Raw genomic sequence first — 21,602 nt, 5'->3', positions numbered from 1 at the left:
AAATGTTTTGTTTAGTTTTTTGTTTTTTTTTGTCCGGGAGAAAATTCAAGGCAGCAGTGCACACAGTGCTCAACAATCGTGTATATCTGGCTTAGTTTCCGGACATATTGAAAAGTTAGCTTTGACTTTCTGCCTCCTCACTGTGTCTCCTTGTCTCTACATCTCAATATGAATTAGTATTTGAGGCTGTTGGCACCCTCTGATGCCCTGACAAACATGCAGTAGCACTTCCTGTCAATTACCGCGATGAACAAAAAGCCTTGACAGGTGTGAGAACATGCACGCAGATATGCTCATGCTTACAAAAAAAAAAAAAATGACAACGAGAAGATGTGAAGGATTTTTTTTTTTTTTTTTTTTATCAGTCGAGGAAAATGATTTTTAACACTAAGTTAATTGGCTTAATTTTACTGTAACACGGCTCCATTTCTCTGGCCCAGGGATGCCGATGGATGCCTCTTTGCTGAAACTGCTCATTTGCGTTTAGCTGTGCCGGTCTAAATATCTGCATTGGGATTTGAGTTGTTGTGTTATTATTTCATAGTTTGATGTTTTCGCCCCGAGGCCCGGCTCCCTCTGTGCCGTATCTCTGGCTGATCTTGGCATTTCTCATGTTCCCGAGGTCCTTGGTGTGACTCGAACACTTCCGGGGGATATCTTGCAACATTTCCCACTTGCTGAGGAACGAGAAACGCGTGTGCTTACAAGATCAAGCTCCACTTATTTTTTTATTTATTTATTTATTTATTTATTTCCCTTCCAGAGCTTTTCTGCCTAAAAGAGACATCGATTTTTATTCCCTCCATTTTTACCACGTTGGCTTGCAATCTTGATGCACTGCAGATAGACTGAAATATTTGGCCTTAAAAAGAGCACATTTGAAATTTAGGTGTACTTGTCATAAAGATATGAGTTTAACAGCAAAGGGAGCAGATGTCCTTATATTTCACAGTTGACACTCTGCATCGGAGATGAGTTTGTCCTAGACAGCAGCTGTCTCTGCCCGTATGCACTTTTTATTTATTTTTTTTCTTCCTCCCTCCTCATACATAGCAATTTTAGACCATAACTCCTCCCTTCACGCACTCGTGATGCCTGCAAAACTTCTGCTTTGCATGATTTCAGACGGAATAATGTAAACGCTGTTTAGACCGTAGTTTGTCTAATTAGTAAGTTTAATGAAATGCATTCTCTCCCGCACTTAATTATAGGGACGAGTTGAGAAAACAGAGATGGGTGACTGATGTGGGCTGTGCTGCCCTCTCCAGCAGCAACTGCTGTCAAAATGGCCGTATGTAGCCTGAATGTAAAGCAGGACAATGCTGAGGCGGAATGTCAAAACTGTGACAACACTGATGTGCCTGGAAGTATCTGCTTCGCATAAACACACGATTAATCATGCTGACTTCATTAGAGATGTGGAGATAATGGGAAAACATGTTATTAAATAAAATGAATGCTCTTTGAGATGTTGTCAGTTTTGTTTTGTTTTTTCATAAACTATTGTTTGATTTTTCAGAACTAGTGAGAGTGCCTCAGTATATAATGGAAAGGAGCTTATGTAATTTCCCATAATGCACTGATCTTCTTTTAAATGATAATGGATTTTGGGGAACATAATGTAACACCAGAGCTGGCACACAACAAGGGAATTATTTGCATCTTTACAAATTCAAAGCTAAAAGGGAAAAACAATAGCGGCCACAGACTCTTCTAAAGGATGACTTTGTTCTTTTTAATCAAACTTGATTAAAAAGTAAAACCTTTTTAAGGAAGATTCTTAAGATAATTTTTGGGTAGCGTATTATAATGAAAAAATTGGCAAAAAAAATCTAACTATTAATTTGACAATCTATTTAGTAAATGAAAAGTTACAAAAATGTTATTTAAAATGAAATTACTTGCCACAATGGCAATAAATCATAACACAAGTCAAAATGTAGCACTTTGCACTTATACTTTATTGTGTTTTGTGTGCAGAAACAATAAATAGGTAATCTGGGTGTAGATGAGACAAGATGGCATGTCATTTAATACGATGTGTGTTGATTTTTCTGAGTCACAAACTGCAGACAATCTTGCCTTTTTTTTTTAGTACACCATGACTTAACATACATATTTAGAATAATTCTGCATTTAATTTGAGTACATTTATTCAGTTGGTAAAATCATCTATTCTCTACTTATTAGCATGTTAAATCCAAATCCTATTAAATGGTTGCATCTTACCCAATCCACGAGGTCCACTTCCTGTTTGCCTGTGACATTTATCTGATCTACTCTCCAACATAGACAAAACAGGACAACATGTCATTAAATTTAACCTAAATATATATTGATCTTTAAAAAAAAAGAGGATCACCCAGGTTTGTCAATATCTCCAGTTATTACGATGGTTAAAGATTAAACAACTGGAACTGACAAAAAATAGTAATGGAGGTCAGACATGTTGCAAAGCTCATTTTAAAAAGAAGTATAGAAAATGTTCAGTATGACATCATGTTATTTTAATAAAACACTCATTTATTTGAAGGCTTCTTACCCATTTGTACGAGGACCATGAACAAATGTGGAGGGAGCTGTTCATCATATACACACACGTGTTGATATGAGCTTCATAGAGCACTGGGCTGGAGATCTCAAGTTTAATGAAATTTTATTAAAAATACATCATTACACTATCGCATGCTGTTTCATTCACATGAACATCGGCTTTCCAATTTATTTAAAGTAAGTCCCAGCATACGTCACCCTGCTACAGCGGATAAGCGTGTTCAGTGGTGGTTATTTGAAATATGATTCTTCACAAGTCCACTTTTTACCCCCTTTTAATGTGTCGGGTTTGCTTTAGAACAGCAGTGTCTAATTTCTAATTCGAAATAGTGATACTTGAAATAAAACTGCGTTTTTTGCCCACATTTTTGAAAAACAAAAAAAAACAAAAGAACAACTTGAATAAAAATAAGATCTGCTGAGGGTTCAAAGTTATCAGGGGATCTGGCAATAAACGCAAACATATAAAATATTGAAAGCTTTATCCTTCTAAGCCAAATACCTTGAGTGTGGACATGTTGGCATAATAGATAAGCTGATGATTCCTTGCGTGAAGGCTTTTCAATGCTGCATATGAAGGTCCTCCCTTTTTTGTTGAAAAGCGAATAGATTGCTTATCAGATCCGACGGTGTTTTCTCTGTCAATACCCGGGTCAGCATGGTGGGCTGCTCCATCCTACACTTGCATTAATTGACCACAGTAAGTGGGTTCTTGAAGCTTGTGCATCTCTTATTAAATGCATATCTACAAATTAGAATATCATGAAAAAAGTTTATTTTTGTAATTCAGTTCAAAAGTATGTTTATAAGGAGATATATGAAGCATTTACATCTGTTACTTTTACTGGTTGAGTTAAAGCTAATGGAAAATCAGTATCTCAGCAAATGGCAATATAACATAAGAAGAAATAGACTTTTTTTAAGATACAAAATCATGTGAAGACTACTGACTTTACAGTGTTGGTGGGCAATTATTTGTTTTGAATTAGACACATAAGACCCAGTCATCTTTTCATTTTATCAGTGATGATTTGTGGAACCGTGTCATCTGCTGGTGATGAGCCACTCCGTTTTGTCATGGTCAAAGCTATATGTTCACCTATTTTAGTCCACATCATACCTTCCTCGTCTGACTTCATAGACATTTCATTTTCCAGCCAGATTTGACAGCTGGCCTTAGCAGAGCCACAGGATGAGCACCTCCATGTTATGCTGCACCATTGCAGTATTTTATGCAAAAAACATAACAATTGACTGCTGAGTACAGACACTGCACATTAGTTGTTTTAATTTATTATTTATTTTTTCCTTTTTAGTAACACTTTATTTGAAGGGGTGTGCATAAGACTGACATGCCACTGTCATAAACATGACATAACATCTGTCATGAACATAAAGAAGTCTTTATGAATGTTTATGACAGTTGTCATGAAGTGTCATTCGGTAAATAATGACACTTTTAATGCAAAGTTGCTCTAAAAGTTGCATTAAAAGTCCATTAAAAATGCTAACTTTGCATGATTTTGAAAATTATGATAATTTAATGCAAAGTTGGCATTTTTAATGAACTTTTAATGCAACTTTTAGAGCAACTTTGCATTAAAAGTGTCATTATTTACCGAATGACACTTCATGACAACTGTCATAAACATTTATAAAGAATTCTTTATGTTCATAACAGGTGTTATGTAATGTTTATGACAGTGTCATGTCAATCTTATGCACACCCCTTCAAATAAAGTGTTACTTTAAAAAAAAAATCTTATTTAATATTCTGTTTGAGAACAAGACTTTTAGGGTTCCTTTAGTTCCAAGCCAAAATCAAAAGTAACCAAAATAATACCTGAAATTTGCGACTGTATTTGTAATCTTGAAATGAGTTTCACTTTTGAATTGAATTGATGAAATAAATACACTTTTCTATCATTTTCAAAATTTTGAACACTGACCTGTAATTTGAGTGAAACTGTAAGAAATCAGCTGCTTTTGAGAGTGTGAAAAAACCAAATAAAATCCTGCTGGTGACATAAACGTGCCACATATCTGATCCAAACACCAGTGATTGATATTTTAATGCTGTCCCCCAATGACTAATGCAAGTTAAATGCTCCTGTGGTTGTTGTTAGGCTGCTGTTTTTCAAGGGCTCTCAGGGGTTCTTGGCTTGTTGTTGCGTGTGATATTATGGAACAAATAGTGGGGCTTAATGGTGGTGTAGATGATTTAACAGCCCTCGGGGCGATGGAAAAGGAAAATGATTTTGCAGGAATATACAGTGTACAACGTGTTTTTTTTTCTGTAGCTCTTTTGAAAATCTTTTTTTTTTCCCCTTTTGTTTTGTCTGCTGGTTCTCCCCCCCCCCCCCCCAAAAAAAAAAAAAAAAACAATATCAAAGTAAGAACCCAGGCCAAAGCAGCTGTATGTATTGTCTCATTTAAACTACTTGTTAAGCTACATAATTCAGCAGTGTTTTCAGATTTATGCGTGTTTGTTTGAGTGCAGCAGAGCTCCTCCGTCTCCTTCAGGCCCAGCACCGACTTCGTTGTCTGCTCTGCTCCATCAGAAATGCTGTGGCTTTAATCCTTTGCCCACAGGGGACGGCTGACATGGATGTGTGTAAACTGTTGACATGGTGCTGTCTCCTATGCTCTCTGATCAAAGACTGTGCAGCCCTCCTGTTTCACAACCTGCCTTCAAATATGCTCCAAGTCTCAGTCTCCAAGCCTCCCTCCCTCTCCGTTTCACACTTCAGGTTAACCCATGTATCGCCGTAATAAATCGCTACATCTGATAATAAAGCAGCCATTTATGACTGTGCTGGAGGAGGCTCGGTGACCTCCCTCCAAGCAGTGAATTTGATTTGGGGAAACAGGGTGCAAGTGTCTCGTGGCTTGGTAGAGGGCTATTTTTTTGGAGACAGTTATGTGCCGACTTAAAGTGCAAGAAAAAGATTTGGCTGGATGTTGTGCTTACTTTAATTAATCCTTGGTAATGATGCAACTATTAGTAAGAGCTCAGCTCATCTTAAATGGGCTGGAAGTGTGTGCGTGTGTGTGTGTGCGTGTGCGTGCGTGTGTGTGTGTGAGAGAGAGAGAGAGAGGGATTGAGTTTATATTTGATGTCAGTGTAGATTCTCAGTTTTTCTGGTCAAGCTTAACCTAACTGCTAGAGCAGAAGTGAGCTTGGAATAGTTTGCTCATTCTTAGCATTCTTAGCCTGTCCTGAAAAGTATGGAATCTATTTTGATCATTTTCCAAACCTGGATAAGTGTGGGAAAAAAAATGCAATAGAGTGGAAAAATGTTGGACCTTACAGACGGTTCTCTTTTGCTAAGGATAAAAAAAATTATGTTGTAGAGGATTTTATTTTTATTTAAATTACATTTTAGCCTTGATTTGCTACTTACAGTTTTGACATTTTATTCATCAGTATTTTAGTTTCTGTCCTAACAACTGAACGCATGCATATTCAGAAATCTAAAAAGGGTATTTTCACCACTTCTCTGAAGTCTAGACAACTGGACCAGTGGTTCTTTAACTGGGTCTGGTTAAAATGCCAATCAAAAGAACAAAGGAGTTTTTCTTTCACAAAAACTAAAAAGGGATAAAGGGAATAATGCTACTCTAGTCCAAGAAGGGGATATTTGAAAAGAAGCAGCTATAATTTTCTTCAGTTGCCAGACAAGCAGTGAAATGGCCCTCCGTCGCATTATTTTGTGTCGGGATTTGTGGAATCTACCTATAAAACCCAGTTACTAATCAGACACTTCATATTTTCTACTCAAATGTTGAGAATTTTCTTCAACCTCCTGGAAAAAAAAAAGGGAGGAGGAGAGTCATGGGTGGGTAGCGTGTGTGACACCTTAAGTCAGCTCCTCTTTTATTGTAGGTCTTTTCCATTAAAAGCAGGTTGCCTTTTTTCGTGCAGCGCTTTCGACCCAGTCCCGTTACACCTTTGTTGCGCATCAACATAGTGTTCACAGAGGCGGATGGGAGGTTAAAGTTGATCCGCCGCCCACATGCCTCTGAGCCTGTAACAGAAGTAGTTAGGGAGGCAGCTTTGCTTATGTGCAAAGTGGGAGGTGGCACATGCAACAGTATGCTCCAAGAAACCCTCCTGTTAACTCCGCTGATTTTTTGCTACTGACTTCTTTTTGTGAGCGCAGGGCTGACCCAGCTCGGTCTGATCTGGGTGAATTAGCAAAGGGGATCAGTAGGTAGTCATAAAGGAAGTCGATACTGTAGTGTTTAACCACTGAGTGAAAAGGTCTATCGATGGCTTTCTGTAGTCCCATTCCAAAACACTTTTCCACTGTTCGTACATTTTTCATCAGCACCATTCAAAGTGTGTCCTTGAGGTGCAGGTAGACTGTTGAGTTTTGACCTGATATAAGCTGGTCAAGCCCACCTGTCATCAACCAGGTAGTAAAGGTATCATTAGTGCTGCATGATTATGAAAAAACAAACAAAAAAAACAAAAAAAACAACTATAACTCTGAGTTGATTTCAATGCTGAAATCAAGATTACTTACAATGGTTTTATTTATTTATTTTTTTATTTTTTTGGAAGGAGGGACATAACATCTACTGCAGGAAAAGAACAGTGAACTTTCTTGAACGGGAATTTTTTCCCCGATATCTTCTTCCTTTACTACAACCTGAGCATGAGTTAAATGTTGTTGTAACTCATGCTGTCCAAAGAGTTGTGGCTCCTGTAGCAGTCTGTATTGCTGCAAATCTGAAGAAGCCTCCGACTGAAGACACTCTGTTTTTCTGTGACGGTCTAATGACGAGGATGCTCTTTGTTATCCATAATTTTCCTGATTTTATGTAAAATCCTTCTGTGCGCCATAATTTCCAGTGGTTACTCAGCAGTCCCCAGAACAGAAGCAGCCTTCTTTATCAAGTTGTTGAGCCTTTTCAGGTCCCTGTCTCTTTAAAGCGTTCCTATGCTTTCATTAAAGTGTGAAGAATTGCACTTACAGGAAACCTGTACCTGAAGCAGTGCTGCCTAATTGAACTGAAGGCTTTTAAATATATTTTAAGGGCCAGAGAACCAGAGACTATTTCTAGAGTTTTACTGCCATTTCATTTTATTATATTTTTATGTGAGTTATTTTATACATTATACTGACTGTGCTCTGTTTTAGCATATTGTGAAAGTGAAACGGGATCCCCGTGTCTTAATGTGATTTACCTGTATAAATAAAGCTAAAAAATTAATTGTAGACCACTGTATATTAAAAATCATAAATGTAGCGTACTTAAGTGATTCCCGGTAAACAAAATGCTGAATAGAAAATACACATTTTAATTCAGATATCAAAATTCAGCATCATAACAAACCATCAGCGCATGGGTGCAATCAATAGAAAACATGCAATTTGTGTGAAACAAACTTGTTTTAAAGTAAAAACCAAAATGTTTCTGCTCATAGATTACTTTTTTAGTTCTGCTGAGCTGAAACAAAGAATATGACTAATCAGCTGCTGCGCTGTTTCGTTTTTGTTTTCAACTTAGAAAAAAAAAAATCCTTTCCACCATAAAAGTTCCTGCTTGAGACTTTTTATTGCAATGTTGACAAACTCATATTTAATAAATTGGATTAGTGAAAAGGTTATTTATTTCAGAAACTAAATTACACACAGAGGGATGTTTTCAAGTCTCTGCAGAGCATCACTTAGATGGGATGATTTTCCACTTAAAGGTTAGGAAAAGTCAATTCAAAAATACTTTCTTGATCCCAAACGGAAGACAAATGTTGTTGTAACTCATGCTGTCCAAAGAGTTGTGGCTCCTGTAGCAGTATGTATTGCTGCAAATCTGAAGAAGCCTCCGACTGAAGACACTCTGTTTTTCTGTGACGGTCTAATGATGAGGATGCTCTTTGTTATCCATAATTTTCCTGATTTTATGTAAAATCCTTCTGTGCGCCATTATTTACAGTGGTTACTCAGCAGTCCCCAGAACAGAAGCAGCCTTCTTTATCAAGTTGTTTAGCCTTTTCATGTCCATGTCTCTTTAAACCCTTCAAGATGTGGTCAATAGGGGTTTAGTCATTGATAACTGATGAGTCAGTTTTCAATTGATACCGGAACCAGGCGGGATGTCTTCCACGAAAACAGAACCTTCTCGTGAATCAGGTGAAGGTTGAAGAGGTGCTGCAGAATCCCACAGAGCTGCTCTGCACAGGACTATTGGACTCTGGTGCTAAAACTATCTGAACCTGCAGCCTCTCTCCAGCTGCAGATTCACCTGACTACTAGATACAGAAACCTGGTAGGAGGAGGCAAAGGGAGCAGCAGCATTTTCTGATTTGGTTGATGGCCAACTTGTAGAAGCAGAGGAGAGCATGACTGAGATGGAGGATAAAACATGTGAGGTTTGACAGGAAAGCTGTGGGTCAGAGGAGTTTGGGATGTCTGCTTGGCTGGGGGCAGGAGAGGAGGATGATGAGCTTGTTCCTGTACTGAACCTATTGAAGAATGTGTTCAGCTCATTTACTCACTTCCGATCTATCTGATCCTCCTTTTGCTTGAAGCCTGTGATCTTCTTCATCATCCTTGACTACACCTTTGATAATGTTTTAAAACACAATTTTATACAAATATAGCAAGATAAGAAACCAAGCTCTGAGAAATAACCATCTAGGACCAGGAGGCAAAAAACTATGCTTACCGTTTCAAGAAATAACATCTGCCAAATGGTTAAATACTTTTAATTTGGTGCATTTTTACCACCTTCTGGTAATTTATGCAGCTTTTTATCATCATAAGCCAGTGAATAAAAGGATATGATTTGTATGGTGCGAAAATCATTACCAATTGCTGTATGATGACATTAGTTGTCTTTTAGAACAAAGAAGGAAAATCTACTTGCAAGTACTCTGAATGTGTTGACAAGCTGATAACTTCAAATATAACCTGCGTTATAAAGGTAGCGGAGGAGTCCAGGGGGGGTTTCCACTGTTCTGAAGTTACATTAACACTCATGAGACTGGTGCCAAGCGTGATAGAAAACAGTTGTCATGGTTACAAAGTTGGGGGTGTGCAATTTTAAAGCATTTAAACCTGCAGCAAATCTTTACAAAAATCCTACTGAGCTAGAGTTGTGTGACAGTGAACTAAGACACAAGTAGATAGCTTGTTAGAATGGCTTTTATGTGGTTTGAGTACAGTCAAATATTGTGCCAGGCTGCAAGTTTATAAAGGTAACAAGTGTGAAGATTTACAAACCAACCACAGTTTTGTCATACAGTCTGTAGCCAGTCAAAGTTAATTAAAAAAAAGAAAAAAAAAAACAATATAAAAAAAATACAACCATTTAAACACAGATGATTATTTGGTTTTGTTTTAGCCTTTTCTGCTCTTCACAAGAAACGATGTTTCCACATTTCCTCGCCCCCCGTATGAGAGCAGGGGGAAATATTAGCCAATGTCCAGATTATAAATGCAACTGCAAGTTCTGACTGCTCAGAGCGACAGAGAACACTCTTGTTTTGCTTGGGCACCTGATTGACAATGACAACAGCTAGACAGCCTCTTCTCCACTGGCACTGTCTTCAGCCCTTGCAGAGTGAATTTTCCCCGGTGAGTTTGACTGTTGCAAGTCTCGGGCTACGCTCTAGGGAGTGTGGATGCTAAAGGACAATTTGTGCCTCTAGCACTCGCTGTAATTCTGGTGACAATGTTTGATTTCAGGGTTTTTTTTTTTCTTTCATGGAAGTAAAAGAGACATTTGTGCCTAAAAGACTTGAGGATGATTGCTTACACCCCTGACTGCACAGGCGGCCTGCATTTTACTAATTAGTTATTGTATTGGGGTTTTTCTATGGAGGCTGTTGAAATGTTCGTACAGTTATTCATATATATATTGACCGTCCACCCAGTTTCATTATTTTTCTTCTCTCGGCTGAAGTGCTTCTATAAAGGTTGTGTTGGATTCTGACTATGAAAAAGCAGGAAACAATCATTCGTGCTGTTCAAGAGGCTCCACTTGTTTTCTGCAGAGCTCTAAAGCCCTGATGGTGGTAATTATCACCCATTAATGCTTTGTGCCAAAATGGCACCTGGGTTGAAAACTGAGATTTTTTTTTTCTTTCCTATTTGTTCAGAGCTGCTCCTGTGTCTACTTCACTTGTGATGCTATGCATTGCATTGCTTCTTTTTTCTGATTAACGTAGCAAATGGATAAATGTCAAAACTATATCTAAAATGCAAATGAGATCACTGAATTTAAGTGTCCTACCTGTTATTTCAAGACGCTAGTGGAAAAAAAAAATAAAGGCAGATGCTAAATTTTCTGCAGAAACACTGCAATGCACATAAATGTTTAGGAAGAATGTTTAATATATGGGTTTTATAAACTATAATCTCAATCTGTAACATCATTGTGGTCCTTTTGTCAAATGTTTCACAATTTCCAATCAGTTTTTTTTGTTGTTAATTTTGCAGGTAAATTATCCTATTGACAAAATTGAGAAAATAATGCAGTGCAATATTAGTAAATAATTCAAGGATGTTATCAGTTATGATACATCTAAATTTTCTTCACTCTGAACAGTCTTTTTCATGTGTACATTGAACACTCTCTATGACCTTTAGCATTTTGGGCACTGTAATCTGTGTGGGCATCCACTGCAGCGAGACTCCATCCAACAGTCTGACTATTGTGCTGGCATGCAAGGTGTGAACTTATAACAGTGAGGAGGTATTGGCCAACTACTACTGCATTCCAAAAAGTCAAGGAGGGAAATGGGATTCAGCCTCAACTGCAGCAGCATTTCTTTTGTGTTTGTGTCTGGAATCACGTCTTCTGTTGCGACTGTGTCTCTCTGCTTATTTGTGTCTTTACATTAGTCATTCGACACCGACCATAACTGTATGGTTTATCTCTGAGCTGGGGTCTGTTTGCTTCAGGTGTGAGCAAGGTCATTGATGATGCTGGTGATGTGTTGTTTATTCCTTCTAAATCCAGACACGTATGCTAATTCCATTGACACCAGATGCTTTATTCAGACATTTTTAGCAGATTAATGATTCTGTTTTCCCCACTGTTCGTAAACTTCCCTTTGCCCCAGTGGATTTCCTGACCTCCATCTCTGTCCCCCACAGTTGCATCGGGTGACCAACCTCGCTTCACTGGAGGCAGCCGTCCTGGGAGCACCGGCGTAATGAGGGAGAGGAGGACAGCTGGTGACCCCTACTGGTCCTATTCAGGTGAGCTCTCATTCCTGGAATGGCCAGAGAGCCTGAAACGGAGAGAAAATAACTCGCCAACCTCTCTGACTTGTCTCTCACATCCATGTTTTTGTCCTCTGTTTTGGCAGAGACCTTTGCTCCCTTCTTATTGCTATATCCAGAGAGGCTGATCTAGGTGTTTTAGTATAATGCATGCCTGAGCTGTATATTTTCATCACTCTTAATAACCGTAATTAAACTAATGCATTGGGGAGAGAAACTGAGACATATGGCAAAGTGATTTAATGTTCCAAATGTTAATGCTGTATTATTATGTTGTAGCCTACTGTGTTTAACTATAAATAATGAATCAACTTCTCTTAAAATGGATTTATTGCTTTTTAATTAGGTATGTAAACCGTAAATACAGAAATAGTGCAAGTAAAAATGTATGCAAATGCAGTTGAAACACGGTATTTTCCTACACTGGATGAAAGAAACAAAACGTGTATTTTTCACTGTTTGGTATTAGATTAAGCTAGACTTTAGACCTCATGGAAATTACAATTAGAAATGTTTTCTGTTTGTGAAACACTATATTAATCAAAGACTTTTTGAGAATTTGACACTTTTTGCCAAGGTTTGATGTATTCATTCATTTTGAGAAAACTAAAAGAGGATTACAATAAAATAGCCACACTAGTTAAAGCTAAATAGGTGATTTATTGTCATATTTATTTACATAGATTTCTTTAAAAATGGGTAGCATTGCCTTCCACAGTGCCTAGTTATAATTTGGTTTAATTGCCACCCATTCCTCCTGACAAAACTGGTGTAACCGAGTCAGGATTTGAGGCCGCCCTGGCTACACACACCTTTTCAGCTCTGGCCACTCGTTTTCTGTAGGAATGAGATAAGGATTTTGCAATGTCTGCCACCAAACAATCGCTTTGTTGTCCCACAACCAGTTTGTCACTCATTTGGATGTATGTTGAGTTTTATTGCTCCAAATGTTAGCAAGAAAACATTGCTAGCATTGCTAATGCTAATGCCTCATTAGCATTAGTTTAAGCTTCCTTTATTGCTGCCAACTGTCTGCATGAAGGGCACCAGTCCCTTCAACACAAACACACTTACAGCAACATTATTGTTACAGCAACATTATTGTCATTCCTATACATCACAGCCAGTTGGTAAAAGTGTTTTAAAATAAAGTTACTATTTTAGCACGATGTGATAACTGTGATGTTAAAAACTCCACACTGTTGCTCTGAACTTCACCAATACTTATTATCAAGACAATTTAAAGAGCTTATATTATTTTTTAGATTTCTCTGTTGTCTAATTTGTTAATGTGTAACATGCCACCACTTCTAAAAATAATACCTATGTTGATAAATACTTTTTTTGTTCCTGGCTCCACTATTGGTTAATTACCTTCAGTCTGTAATAATACATTTTTTTTAAAACAAATTTTACAAAACGGTGATAATATTAGTATTAGTATATTATTAGAACTGCAAAGGACTGGCGACGTGTCCAGGGTGTACCCCGCCTCTCGCCCACTTACCACTGGAGATTGGCAACAGCGCCCTTGGCAACCCACTTTTTCTCATTTTCATCTCGTCATTTCATCATAAAACATTGTGGCAATGTTTTATTAAAATTTTGAAAAACTAAACAGGTTAATGTATTTTTACTCTACTGTTTCTAAATCTGCAACAAATGTTTCGCAATTAAAGACTATTGTTTCAACTAATTGTAGATTCTTTAAATGTCTAGTAATCATAGTGTATGTAAACATATGAGTTTGAAAACGTATTAGTAAAAATATTTTTACAAAAAAATCTCCAGCATTGTTTTGACATTTAGCAAATGGTGCCTTTTTATACACTGCATGCAATTATGTGGATTCATTACTGTTTGTATGAATATTTTGTGATGTTCATTTTAATTTTTAGGTAGCTCATTTGGTAAGCAATTCAGATAGGCATGTTCTGTCAGATCACCTCTGCTCTCTCAATCACAAACATCCACAGCCATGCAAACACAGTCCAGGGTCGACTATCAGGCAGTGCCGATGGGAAATCTGGGTTGTGTGCTCTGGTTGAGGGCACCTCTCTGAAACAGCTCAGGGAAGGAGCACTTGTATTTACAGGTCCAAAAACACCACATTGCAAATAATGCGCTCAGTCCCACTGCCACTGGAGTGCATCGGAGCTCTGAAAATTATTACACTGATGGAATATTTTGTCTTGGGTGCTGCAGTTGTGAGTAAAATAGCAAAAAAGAGAAAATCGTGGTTTCAGAGAAGAAAATTGTGCACTTCACAGTAGAGAAACGAGGTATGCTCCGTTTGGATTCACGTTTGTTTGGTATTCACGTCACTCCTAACAGTGGCCTTCGGCTGCCTCAGTTGTCTGGTAGAGGCAGTGAAAGACTGTCTGCTTTGGCTATCCAACCATGACAGCTCTCTCGCTATGTACAAGGTATGTGGACTCGATAATAAGAATCTTAATCACTTCAAACACGCTTTTATTTTTCTCAAATCCTTTATGCACAAAACTTATGTGTAGACGGTCAGACTAGGCCACCTTTTATGCTGCCGTGCGTCTTATCACAGAGAGGATTGAAATGTCTCTGATCTAAGGGACATTTTTAATGATTCAACATGATGGTAGTAAACGTGTTTTGACTTGGGCGAGTGGCTGTGGTTAAAATAAAAATGGCAGCTGGTGCAGATCGAGATGATAAAATCGCCCAGCTAATTAGCTGAGGTAGTGAGCCACCAAAAACTTGACAGTATTTTTCATTTGATAAATTCATTTTCTAGAAGAGAACATAAGCCACAGCCCCATTCTGAATAAATAAAAGAAACCAGCACAAGACAGATTTAAAATTGATTTAAAGGACATAAATATGTCAATCAGAGGGATGATTGCTGACTTCTCAGATGTTTATAATACAACCATTGACACCCTTCACGTTGTTATTTTTAAGAAGATGCCTTTTCACAGAGCTGTATCTATGGAAGCAGGATATATAAACGGAAAGTCAAGTGAAAGGATAAAGTGTGATAGCAAAAGGTTCCTAAGCAACAGGGGTAATTTTAGAGCACTTCACACATCCCTTCACTAACAAGCTTTATGAAGATGCTGATTTTGATATCCAGGAAGACTTTACACCGGCCCTCAATTTCAAAAGACAGTACTTTAGTTACTATGGTAATGCTGTATTTGATTGGCCAATTCTCCTCACCCAAACCCCATAGAAACTCTGTGGGGCATTTTCACAAAGGAAGATGATGCACACCAGACTCAACAATGGATTCGAACTGAAGGCCATTATTAAAGCAACCAGGGGCAACCTGATTTCCTCCATGCTGCGATGATACTGTAACTGTTGAAAATTAGCCTGGCAAAATATTAGGTGCAAAGTACACAAACATACTTTTCAGTAGGCATTTCTATATTTTTAATGGCCATAAATGATATTTAAGTGTCGTGAGTAATTGAAAATGGGGTTTTCACAAGCTGCTATAGTCATAATTACACTTGCAAAATATCACTGTGTGTTTGATGAATCTACAAATTGAGTTAAGTTTTTATTTTTATTTTGGTGGATTGTAATATTTGGTTGCACAACCACACTTTTCCCTTCTGGTTAACTTTCCAACTGTATTGGATGCAGCCAACTTCTCAAGCAGTGATCTTATATGGCTAACCTATTTTGTGGAAAGTATCAGTGAATGTCTGCTGGACAACTATCAAGATAGCAGTCTCCCTAGTGATTGCATAATGCATAACTTGGCCATCACTTCATTTTTCTCTATGTAAAAATTAATCTTTTTTTATTGGCTTTGAATTATTTTCTGAGAAAATAAACTTTACGTTTCTTTAGTAAATCTTAATTCTCAAATGCATCACTCTGTTGAACGTCTTTAAAATAAATTTTACTTTTGATTAGAGAAATAAAATGTTTTATATATCGATGGTATATTTCTTATTCAAAAATTTTAATATGTATTTAATACCAGGCTGCAGACTGGCTTAATATTTTTATTTTATTTTATACTCAGCACTTGTGCTTGCTTTGTGCAGAAAAGAATGCATACTTAGCAATATATGAGCTGAAAGACTTAGGAAAATAACATCTTAAAAAAAAAAAAAACTCAATGTTGAACTTTAGCTTAAGAAAAAAAAAAACTGCCTGTCTTGAGTTGAATTTTGGACATTCATTCCATGTCTGCACTGACCACCAAGTCCCACTCGCGAAGGCAGCTGGCTGATTGTGCTCTGGAAAAAAGGGAAGCATTGAGGGAACACAGAACTGTCCATTACTTTGGGAATGTAATTAGCGGCTAAGGCTGTGACTGGGAGACAGACCAGCGTGCCTTAGCAGCTAAATGGTTATTAAGGGCATTTGCTCTGTGCAAGTGAGTGTAACAGAAATGCACGCAGCGGGCGTGTGCCTCAAGCTAGAACATAGTTGTGCAAGACAGGCTTCAAACCCTTAAGAGCCAGACACACATAACATATAGAAGAGCAAGCCTCTCTTTTCTACTCATTGTGTAGCCCACCAGCATCAACTGCTGCAGGGGAGAGACGTTTGAAGAATGTGGAGCAACATGAGCTCTAGAGAGTAAGTATTGAGTCCTTCATTTAGTTCAGGTCTGATTTTGCAGCTGGATGTCTATTTTAGATTGAAACCCTTCTCTTTTTTTTGGCGGCAAAGCTTGCAGATTCATATTTGTCCATCTATTAGACATATTGTTAGAGGTGTTGCATGTTTATGGTTTCAGAACCTTTTTTGTCACACGGTCCTCAGCATAAAGGTGTAATGCGCACAGTGCAGTGAGAACTCTTATCGGTCCATGACATGTCTCCTTCCTGTGTGCTTTGATTATGAACCTCCATGCAAGGAGGCTTGAAACCCACACCTTGAAACTTGATTAAAAGTTATTTAAGGCAGGCCCTGAGCTTGTGTGTGTCTGTGTCTGCAAGTGCACATGTAGAGGCATTTTTCATAAGAGGGATGATATCATACTCACCATAAGACTCCCACAGGAACAGGGCTATGCATCATTCCCCCCCCCCTTTTTTTTATATATCTCTGCAGGTTTTCACATCATCTCTGTTAGTTTCACTCGTTCCTTTTATCGCTGCTTTTATATTTTTCGCCGATACCCGGGCTGGTTTTGCCGCTGATCGCTTTCTTGTTGATTTATTGTTCTGGTTTAATTACAGCACAGCAGTCAGGAGTACCTTAATGTGCCTGTGCAGAAGCATTAAGTTTGATCCCCTTCTAACGGCACGTTGGAATGGAAGAAGAAGAAGGAAAAAAAAGATACGAAAACATGCCAGCTCTCGATGTAAAGAAATGCAGATTAACATCCCAAAGATGAGTCGATTTTCATTTTCTTTGCATTATGAGATTGCACCTGAATTAACTTGCGTCATTTAGACTGAAGTGAAGCAGTCAATCCATAATAAAAGATGAATTTTATTACTTTAATCTCAGCAAGTATATAGTATTGATCAGAAAGAATGGATTGAAATGTAAAAATGCTGTAAAAAGCGGGCACTTTTCATTTTTCTGGATTATTTCTCGCAGTTTTGCTCGGCTGTGTTGAAATTAAGACTCAGTGTTTTTCCACTGCTTAAACTAAAGGTTGAATGTAGGAATTAATGATGTATACCTCCGCAAATTGATTATACAGCTTAAGGCGCTGCATCTGGGTGATTTTTCATATTAACAACTCACTAATAGTGCAGTGCCTCACAGAGATAGTGGTCCCGCTGTCTGTTTTTCATGCAGCAGTTGTGTACGTTTGGATGGAAGCCACCTTGACAAGCTGCTGCAGCCACCAAAAGAGCCTGCAATTGTCTGATACGTGTGGATTATATTTCCCCTCAGCCCGACTGTTTTATTCCACTTCACTGAGGTTGCCCGTGATCATTAGCAATCTTTCCACTCATGTCTCACATAATGAAGTGAATGAAGTGTCATTTTCAATCAACTGCTATGTTGATCCAACTTAATTAGTACTTTAGAGGATACAAAACAAGATTAGGTAACTCACGGTACTCGATTGCCAGAGCTGTTTGTTTTGGCTTTGAATTAACCCTCGGTTCTGCTGCTGCTCAAACTTTTTCTTCACAGAAGAACAAAAGTTGATTGTACATATTGGCATTTTAGGCACTTGCTGGTATGTAACACATGATAATACTTATTGTGATAGTAAAACATTATTTGTCATGTTTAGTGTGGTTTTTGCACAGAGAAGAGTTCTCGTGAAGCAGCGGTAAGTGTGTTGACACACTTTTAAAAACTAGCGACACAGGCATTTGGAGATTAAGTGGACTTGCAAAATTTAGGTTTGGACAAAATGTAAAACGTGTTGGCTAAAAACAAAATCACATTAAAGTGAATTTTTTTTGCAGATGTTCAGAGCGGAGGAAGTACTTAGCAAAAATAAAAATAGCAAAGTAGTTGTAGTCGAAGCGGTGAATGCACAGAGAAGGTAAACACTTTGCAGACTACACAGTTTTTACATAATTTCTTCTTTGTGTAGAATAGCACCTAACTTGAAATGTAAGCTACTTAATTAGCTTGCACATCTGAAGAGGCACGCTGCTCGTACTCCTTTTAATCCTTTTTATGTGTATTCTGTGTTGTCCTGGTGCACCTCTAATAAATATGCGTACAAAGTCTTAAATCCTTTTCTTATTGGAGTTGCATAATCACACTCATAGAAATGCTACTAAAACCTGGTAAAGGCTTTATTTTATCATCGAGTCCTTAGAAGCACAGATTTTATTTTTGAGGGAGACGTGGCCAAGAGGTAATCTGCTACCGCATGAAAAACAAAACTAAACCTACAGTACACACATTTCCTCACATATGAATATCAGCACTGCCTTAATTGAATGATATGTTTTCTTGCATATCCCATTTCAAATAATAGCAAAGAAAGAGAAACAGGAATTTGACGTTTATTGAAACCATCATCATCTTTGCAAGGCAAATTGTTCATTAAATGTGCTTCAGTAAAGTTTATTTTGTAGGATATGATACTGATGCCAGGGATTTTGTAGGGAAGTATGTCCCCCTTTTTAATCACTGAATACATTTTCTTAGATAAATGTTGATTTTTTTATAGCTATAATTGCATCTGTACCAAGTGATAGATGTACCGGTAGTTTTGTAGGCCACTATAGAGTGCGATAGAGCATGCTTTCATAAACATGCTTAAAAAAATTATTTAACTTGCGAGCAGGTAAAATCAAATAAGAAGAAATCCCACACAAAAAAATTCACAGCGACTATGTATTTGAGCATTACTTATGTGAGATGTAAGTTGAATGTATTTGTATAGTTCTAGCAGAATTGACTCAAACTCTCCAACATACTCTTAAATCAGTCTGAAGTAGGTTCAAACGTGAAAGCAGGCATTGTTGACATTCCGGCTGAGTGTGCTTTAGCTTTACCAACTTGGATAATATTATAAATCCCTATCCTTCTAGCTGATGCTCGCTCTTTCTTCTGTTTGTTAAATGTAATTCCCAGGCTTTTGTTTTGAAAGCCCGGGAATTCCAATCAAGCTGCTGCCTGCAAAGCTCCCTGCTTCCTTCAGGTCCTCGGTAAACGGAGTTGCAGAGCTTGGGCAATCTGTAGAGGTCTGCACTCTACACCCCATTTCTTAGCCCTGGTCTGGCAAAAGAGCCAGCTAGCTATTCCCTTATTTTACCAACAGATATGCTAATTGCTAAAGCTGGGGTAAAAGTATCAAAATGTAAAACATAAATTGTGAAAAGAACATTTACAAAATACAACTACTATAATGATAAAATAAAATTAGAATTGCACACAACAATTTAAATGCTTTGATAGTTATTTACATTTTCAAGTCCTTTCTAAAATACACAACTAAATATTTTTTTAAGTCATTATTTAAAATTTGACATAGCAAATTTATTCATTTTATTATTGCCTGCTTCTATGCTGCAGCACCTCTTGAATTAATTGTTTGAAATTAGGTTTTGATGGACTGAGCCCCAGTAAAAATTGGAAATTTGTTTGATTTTTATCATATTATGAAACATGTTTTTAAATTGTCTCTCAATTTTATTATTCATGGGTTTATTTATTGACGTATTGATTCAGTTATTATATTTGTTACAATGTAATTGAACCGTCACATAAATGGATAATAATTTGAGAAATTATGTATTTGTTTTTGTTGTGGCAAATTTGTTCTTCAGACATTTGTAATTTAATGTTGATATTTGTTTTAAGCCGAACAGTGACTTTTATTCTTCCTAAAATATTTCGCAACTGTCTTTTTCATTGTACACAGCTGACTGACAGCAAGTGAGACAGGAGGACTCTTTGTCTACTTGTCTCCATATGACCGAGAAAAAAAAAAAAATGCTTGAGCACTGCCGGGCTTCTCATGAAAATAAGTTTTATTCTTATAGGATGCATCTTTAGAGGTTTCCTATATGTTGCTACCGTGAGAAATTCTAATAAAACACTTGAATGATTTTGGAGAAAAGTTTTTCTTCAGTCTAACTTCAAAATGTCTCTATTCCCTTGTAGATTGTCCAGCTAGGTGGGATGTGTTAGACCTGGGGATTCATGTTAAATTAGTTTGGTGCATGTGAAAGGAGTGCACTTTGTCTCTGATGTTGTAAACCCCCAAACCACCCACCCCCCACCTCCAAAGGCTGGAGGGAAAAGAGCAATGCCATGTTGTCATGGTGCCCAGCAGAAGGAGCCCTGACTCCTGGAGGTAATGAATCGAGAGGAGGATTGCTCCCAGTAGACCTCCTTGTACGAGAAGCACTTGAGTTTAAATCAAAACTCCCTGACTATACAGCAGCACAGGGGACAAGCTTGGAGGGTAAAGCATGGGGCTTTCTATCCAGGGATGCAGGGAAGACGTCTTTTGGGATAAAGATAAAAACAGGGTTTTTTTCTTCCTAGATAAGAAAGACTAGTTTATATGCTAAAACCAGTTGCCTTTGCAAGTACCTCAGACAGCGCTCGCTCTGATTTGATTCATAAGATTTGTTTCATTTTTTTTATTTGAAAGTTTTGCTCTGATTGTTCTACGACAATAAAGTCTAATTGGATCTAAACCTGGAGAGCAATTTATGCTAAACCCCTTCATGAAATACTTGCCAGCTACAGTTAGTTTAATTTTAATTTATCATGCTGTCTAGTGACAGAATATAGGATTTCTATACTGATTTAGCTCACATCATGCTGTACTGTGATTAAGATATTAAACAATCAGTCAGTCTAATTATCTTGTTGAGTCAATCTCAAGGTTGAATTGTTTTCAGCTTTCTATTCAGCATTTAGTTTTTTTTTTTTAATTCACATTGAAGGGGGAGGGCAATGAGCGGCGCCACATAAGATCGTGATTGACAAACACTAAGACTCCGCAGCGGGCTGTGATTGGTTGTTACTAGTTAGTACTGGGAGTACTTAGAGAAAGCAAAGTAGCTCAGTTTTTTTTATTTCCACAGATCATCTGTCTCATACCATCCTGTCACAACATAGTGAGTTGCATACTGCAGCTTTAATGCCTTTCCTCACACAGACTCCACCAGGCCTGGCAGCAGCAGCAATTAGCTCAAGTGGATGTGTCGGAAAGGGCAGGAGCTTCTTAAAGAGACAGAGGCCAATTTTAAGGCATTAAAGCATATAATGCAGTCAAAATTCCTTTAAATAATGTTTAATATTGCAACATTTCCATAAAGACCAAAGGCAATATAATTACTGGATTGCACTATAGATATGATGCCATGTGCTGGAAAGTACATAATACCCCCTTCTCCCTCCCAACACACCTGATACAGGTGA

General features: G+C 37.7%; 1 protein-coding gene across 1 annotated transcript in view; it reads left to right on the top strand.

Moving 5' to 3' along the window:
* LOC103464568 (protein tyrosine phosphatase receptor type G) overlaps positions 1-21,602 on the top strand; it is a 138,929-nt gene that overhangs the window by 4,851 nt on the left and 112,476 nt on the right. Inside the window, exon 2 of the mRNA XM_008408750.2 lies at positions 11,664-11,768. Within this exon, the coding sequence (XP_008406972.1) occupies positions 11,664-11,768 (105 nt within the window). The remainder of the gene's footprint in view (positions 1-11,663; positions 11,769-21,602) is intronic.

This window comes from Poecilia reticulata, linkage group LG5 (assembly GCF_000633615.1).
Source record: "Poecilia reticulata strain Guanapo linkage group LG5, Guppy_female_1.0+MT, whole genome shotgun sequence".
Taxonomy (NCBI): Eukaryota; Metazoa; Chordata; class Actinopteri; order Cyprinodontiformes; family Poeciliidae; genus Poecilia; species Poecilia reticulata.
Note: the sequence above shows the minus strand (reverse complement) of the source record. Positions and strands in the feature narration are given on the sequence as shown.